The 6,807-nt window shown below is 38.0% G+C and overlaps 1 protein-coding gene across 1 annotated transcript; it reads left to right on the top strand.

The window, feature by feature from the left end:
• Positions 1-2,862: 2,862 nt before the first annotated feature.
• LOC113300129 (putative cysteine-rich receptor-like protein kinase 43) lies at positions 2,863-6,673 on the top strand. Its single transcript, XM_026549314.1, has 7 exons — positions 2,863-3,582; positions 3,965-4,304; positions 4,848-5,107; positions 5,190-5,400; positions 5,668-5,905; positions 6,023-6,173; positions 6,267-6,673. Exons 1-7 carry the CDS (start codon positions 3,124-3,126, stop codon positions 6,612-6,614), a joined length of 2,007 nt encoding a protein of 668 aa, XP_026405099.1. The 5' UTR covers positions 2,863-3,123; the 3' UTR covers positions 6,615-6,673.
• Positions 6,674-6,807: the final 134 nt, after the last annotated feature.

Below are 6,807 nucleotides of genomic sequence, written 5' to 3'. Positions count from 1 at the left end.
AGACAAATTGTAGAAATATGATTTTGGCTCATGAGCTCATACACACAATCAAAAAAACTAAAAGGAAAAAGGGTTATGCTGCTATCAAACTCGATATGTCTAAGGCATATGACTGAGTGGAGTCGTCTTTCCTATCGAAAGTCATGGTTAAGCTGGGATTTCATGGAAACTGGATAAAACTTATAATGAACTGTCTAAGCACAGTCTCTTGATCTATTCTGCTTAGTGGGAGTCCTATGGGTCACTTCAAACCAGAAAGAAGTCTTAGGCATGGGGTCCTATGCCCCCTACCTATACATTATATGTGCTACGGCTTTCTCTGCCTATATGAACCACTTGGTAGAGACTAACCTGGTTAACGGAATCAAGTGTGCCAATACATCCCCAACCATCATTCATCGGCTCTTTGCGGACGACAGCCTCCTCTCACCAATGCCACCATACCTGATTTCCACGCTGTCAAAACTTTCCTGCAAGTTTATTGTAATGCAAGTGGTCAGGAAATCAATTATAACAAGTCAGGTGTGTTATTTAGCGGGAAGGTTCATCCGAAACATAAAAAACTTCTAGCCAAAGTGCTGAATATCCCTGATTTGAGCCTTGGAGAGAAATATCTCGGTGCTCCAATTACAATTCTAAAGTCCAAGACCCAAACTCACATTTCTCTATTTAGCTCTGTAGAGAAAAGAGTAAAAGGGTGGTTAACACAGTTTCTAGCACAGTCAGGGAGGACTACCTTGGTGAAACATGTTAGACATGCAATGTCACTATATCAGATATCCACTTTCTTAATTCCGAAAATCTTATGTCATAAGATTGATACTCACCTCAATAGATATTAGTAGGGAGAAGATCCAAATACAAAAAAAAAGGAAGTTGCATCTGGTAGCTATAGAAAGTCTCTATAAAACAAAAGAAGAAGGAGGATTAGGTTTTCATAAAAAGTGAAACAAACAATTTGGCTATGATGTTTAGGAGTGTATGAAGGCTAGTAGAAAATCCAGATTCACTCCTATATATAGCAACAGTGCTAAAAGCAAAGTACTTTGAAAATGTGGATGTGGTAAACTCAAAGTGCCCTTGTACTGCTTCTTGGGTATGGAAATGCCTTCACCAAACCATGACCATGATAAAACCTTTCATTGCTTGGGTGGTGGGTGAAGGAAACTTCATAGACCCATGGTGCGACAATTGGATTCTTGGCAAAGGCAATGCTACTCCAAAGGCTAACATTGTGGCATACATTAATTTAAAAGTAAAAGACTTGATTAATCAGGAATCAAGAGCTTGAAATACAACAAAATTGAGTGTTGTATTTGATCAACGGTCAAAAATGTTGATCGAACAAATCCTCCTAACTCTGGAAACTTCTAGTGATAGAAGGATTTGGATACCATCAAAAGATGGAAACTTCTCTACAATATCTGCTTACAATGCCCTTAGTGTTAGGGATGATAACTCTAATGTTGATCTATGGACATGAGTTTGGAAACAAAACATACCTGCAAGGCTTCAACTTTTCGTTTGGAAAGCTTTAAAAGGTGCTTTACCAGTTGAATGTGATTCTACACTCCCACATACATTCTTCTGAATTCATTTGCCTTAAATGCAAGATGAAGTCAGAATCAACTATGCACTCGCTTGTGACTTGCAGGAAACTAAAAAGAATCTGGTTCATGATCAATATCAAAAACTAACAATTTCAAAATCATACCTTCATCGATGGATCAGATATTGGCTCCAATTAAGTCCCTATAAAGACTCTTATGGTAGATTTGAAAGCTTCCCCATGGTAGCTTGCCTTTTATGGTCCATATGGGCTAACAAAAACGAGATAGTTCACAATAACAACGCAGAAGAACCAACTGCCATTATGAAAAGAGCTCAATCGATGATGTTGATCCCTAATTTAGCTTCACCTCTTAATCGAATTGCAGCAACGGATAAATCTAGTCAAGAGATTTCAACCTGGGTGTCTCCGCCTGATAATTGGATAAAATTTAATACAGATGGAGCTTGGACTCTGAATTCTAGTAATGGAGGAATGGGTGTAATTATTAGGGATTCGAAGGAATCATTCATATATGTCGAATCAACAAACCTAATATGCTACTCAGCAGAAGAAGCAGAAGTGAAGACGATCACAGAAACACTAAAGATAGCATTGGTGAGGAAGGAGAAGAAGATTGTCGTGGAGAGTGATGCAGCCGGAATTATTGAACTGATTAACAAGAAGATCTTCCTTGGTGATTATCACACCCATTCAAGCTTTGAAGACACAAGAACCCTAAGTCAAAAAATTAGTTTCGTGCAATTTGTCTATATAAATCGTAGGTCAAACAAGGTAGCACACGAACTCGCCCAATGGGCTAAAAAAAGTGTAACTCATATGGTGTGGTACGTCCCTCCTGTATGGCTTGTACCGGCCCTCTGTGCCGATCACAAGAATGTGTAGTCCTTTGTTTGGTTTATTTGCCAAAAAACAAAAAAAAACGGGTACCTAGCTCAGCTGGTAATCCCCGTACCCCAAAGTTTCATGTGTTTCAGGAGGTCCCAGGTTCGAGCCCCCAATGGCGTAATATTGCAGAAATTAACATGGAAGTTAGAGTTAGTTTGCCCCCCTTATGACACAATCTCAGCCCCATCCGCTTCGGCTCTCTTGGTTAGGTTACCCATGAGGCTCGTTGGTAGGCTAGCACATCAACATGTTCAATTAATGTAGTAGTATCTTTCCAAAATTTCTCTTTAATGGCATACCACCTACCTAGATCTTTAAAAGATGTGATACGCATGCAATCCACACGAACAATTCACCTCTCCTTCTTCCCTGAATATCATAAACCCTAAAAACTTATGAGGCCTCATAACTGCATTATCCATCCAAGATCAACTTGATTAATAGACAAGCGTGATCTTCCAAAATTCCTGTTGATCATTTAGTGGCTAATTTAGGTGATTGATCACCCAAATTAGCCAATTTCAGTTGATGCTATGTATGTATATTTTTAGGGATTATTAGTTTCACCACTTCTGTCTCTCAACCAAAACTAAACCACATATCAAAACATTAACTTAAAAAGCCTAAAACAAATCTCTCTTGTTCTGCATGTCTTCCTCTCTTGCATGGCAGAACATCATCATTCTTTCATGTTCTTCCTCCTACGTCTATTATCGGTGATACAACTAGTAGCAGCGGCACAAGAACTAAAAGAACCGTCGACAAAGGAGGGTGGTAGTCATTTCGATTTGCTTACAAAGGTTTGCGAAAAGAAGGAGTTTGGAAACGTGACGAATTTTGTAGTGAATTTCAACGAAGCTAATAACATTCTTATAAGGGAGAACTTTTTTGCTCCAAAAGCAGGGCAAACATCGACTGGGAAAGAACCCTACAAAATATATGTAATGGCCGCATGTTATGAAGACCTCTCAGAGGATCAATGCAATAGTTGCTACATTCAAGCTCGTTACCATCTCCCAACCTGCTTCCCACGGGCAGGTGGCCTTGTTCATCTAGGTGGTTGCTTCCTTAGAGCTGCTAATTACAATTTCTTCCATGAATTTCTGTCTCCCATGGATGTAACGGTACATATACGACCTACTGCTTAAATCCATCACATTTTAATTTTAAATCATGTCCTGTAATATATGCATATCCCCAGGTAACTCCATGCGCTTATAGTCCTTATTCCTTGGATCACTAGGCTTGAATGCATCAAGGCTAGACAAAACCCCTAGGTCTTGCTGTAAACTAAGTACATCTAAATAACCTATGCTTTTAACACTCAGGATTGATTGTTTAGTTGTCTTAAACCGGCTACAATCTTATGTTCTTAGGACAGATATATAAGTGATGTATTAAAACGATTACCTAATACATTTACTAGGTTATTATTATTAATAACAAATAGATTAACGATCTTGGTTTGGTTCTCCTTCATTTGGCATTGGACAAAAATAATAAAAGATTTGTGGACCGACACTGAAAGATGACAAATCCCGCAAAGAATCAATTAAAAGAATGGTGTATGACACGGTTAAGAATTTCAAGAAGGCAAATGGGGAAGCTTACACAGAAGATGAGTACACATGGCCACTGTTCTGGGGTTCACCCCTTTATGTCCAAGCTAACTGCTGGAAGACCTTGGACAAGTTTTCATGCGCCTCTTGCCTTGATAAGTCTGCCTCAACTATCGTTTCTTGTCTTCCTGCTACTGAAGCTTGGGATCTCAGAGCCGGTTGTATGATTCACTACTCTGACTATCCATTTTTTAGAGAAGGGAAATCATCAAGAAGCTCTGTTCGTAGTAAGTTATCTTAATTATAATCTGCTATCAAATTCCTGCAATCCTGCTAATGTCACTTTGTTTCCAAGAGACTCGGTCAATTTTGAAGTAACAATATACACTGACTAATTTCAATTTTAACTTGGCAAGTATGAAGAGCATAAGCTAAAAATCATGCATATCGTAAAGTCTACTTCCATGGAATATGCTGTCCTTCACACCCTATAGGAGGCACTCTGTCATTTCTTACTCTCAGGAACTAGTAAAACTGAAGATGTTTCATGGAGTTTGTTGCTTGTTTCTGGTTGATGACAGCTTAATTATGCTAGACTAATCTTCGTTAGTATTGGAGTTTGCTCCAGAAGTCAGAATATATTTTTTGCTACCTTATACAGCCTTCATTATATCACTTCCTCTAAAATTGGGGCAAAATGTATGGTTAACAAATCATCATGCATATTATTGCATCCTATAGTTTTACAATTTTTAATTAATGAAATTTTTTACTTCAAGTTAGAATTCTGACTTTGTTCGTCCTTTTTTTTTTCATGTTTCTTCGCGTAGATACGACTATAACGTATATCGAGATTGTTCTTGGTGCTACTATGGTTTGTGTATTCGCTATTTGTATTGGAATCTTCGCGGGGAAATTCATATATGATCGAAAAAACAGACAACAAGCTACAATGATAGCAGGAGCTGATGGAGATCAATCACTGTTCAAGAGGAGTTTGAAATTCAAGTACTCAACTATAGAGAAAGCAACTCACTACTTTAGTGAAGCAAACAAACTTGGTCAAGGAGGTTTTGGTGAAGTATTTAAGGTACATAAAGTGATTCATAAAACAAATCCAACCTATTTATTTATTTCTTAGGTATTTATACAGTTGTGTGTGTGTCAAGTAGGGAACTTTAGCTGATGGTAGAGAAATTGCCGTAAAACGTCTTTACGTAAGCCCTACTAACAGAAGTGAGGAGATATTCAATGAGATGAATGTGATCAGTCATTGTCACCACAAGAATTTGGTTCGGTTCCTTGGTTGCAGCATTACAACTCTCGATAGCATTCTTGTATACGAATTCGTTCCGAACAAAAGCCTCAACTTGTTCCTATTTGGTAATTTCAAAGTATTGTTCAAGCAACGCTCATGAAATTAGTACTTGACTCAAGATTAGTTAATCTATTTCCAACTCTCACTCGTACACTTTGCTTACACATCTCATTTGTGTGAGATGATCTGTATGAGCAAGCGTGTGCGAAGTGGGAGAATAATTGAGTTTTGTGACTGTAACCCCTCCCTTCTATTCATTATAATGCGAGGTTTTGGCAAATAGATAAGCTGATTAGTGTTACCTGACGTTTCTTTTCGTGTTAGTAAAACAGATAATGAAAAGAAGAAAGAATTAGATTGGAAGAAGAGGTTTGGAATCATAAAAGGAACTGCAGATGGCCTAGCATATCTTCATGAAGATTGTCAAATTGTTATTGTTCATAGAGATATTAAGGCGAGCAACATCTTATTAGACCTCCGATTTAGACCCAAAATTGCCGACTTCGGTCTAGCCAGATTTTGTGCAGATGATACAGGAAATCCCAAGGGTATAGTCATTGCCGGCACATTGTAAGTACCTAACTGTTAGCATGGTGTCAGAGCTTATGCAACTACATTCAACATGAGAACAATTGCATACATTATTGAATCATTGCTTGTTTCTGTTTTTTTTTTCCTTTTGACAAGTGGGTATATGTCCCCGGAGTACCTGACTCATGGACAATTAACAGAAAAGGTTGATGTTTATAGTTATGGAGTTATAGTCCTCGAAATAGTCACTGGTATCCAGAGTAACCATTTCACTGCGGATGAATCGCTCGAAACGTTAGTAACTTGGGTATGTCATTTCTCATTACTCTTAATCAGAAAACTAGGCAACTACATTCTGTCTCGCTAAATCATCATTATTAGCTATTCTCTTTTTATACAGACATGGAAGCATTACAAGACGAATAAACTGTCAGACATAATAGACGAAAGTATCGAAATAGTAGAACATCATGTGGAGGAGGAAGTGAAAAGAGTAGTACAAGTGGGTCTGTTGTGCACACAAGAAGCAGCAGCATTAAGGCCAACCATGAAAGAAGTAATACAAATGCTGAGGCAAACAGATCAACCACTTCCGGAACCTTCTAAACCTCCTTTCTTTGACGAAACTTTTGGAAGCGCCAAAAACGTCAACTTTTTATACGGGTCAAGTCACGGTCATAGTCATCATCACGAAAATGTTCCTGATTTTTGTAAATCTCATCATAGTAGTACCAAACATCGCCACTAGTTAAATTAGGTTCTTTTTTTCCCTTTCTTTTGGTATAAAACAGTCTCATTCGTGCATTAGACATTTCACAAATTTACGACTAGGTAAACATATCGCTACTAACCGCCCCATCAACAGCACCAGATGTTGATTGTCCATTGAAAACATTTTCTTTTTAGATCAAAATCAACATCATCCGCTATAAAGAAACTCA

The sequence above is a fragment of the Papaver somniferum genome, chromosome 7 (genome assembly GCF_003573695.1).
Source record: "Papaver somniferum cultivar HN1 chromosome 7, ASM357369v1, whole genome shotgun sequence".
NCBI lineage: Eukaryota > Viridiplantae > Streptophyta > Magnoliopsida > Ranunculales > Papaveraceae > Papaver > Papaver somniferum.
The sequence above is the reverse complement of the archived record's forward strand: the minus strand, read 5'-3'. Positions and strand labels throughout refer to the sequence as shown.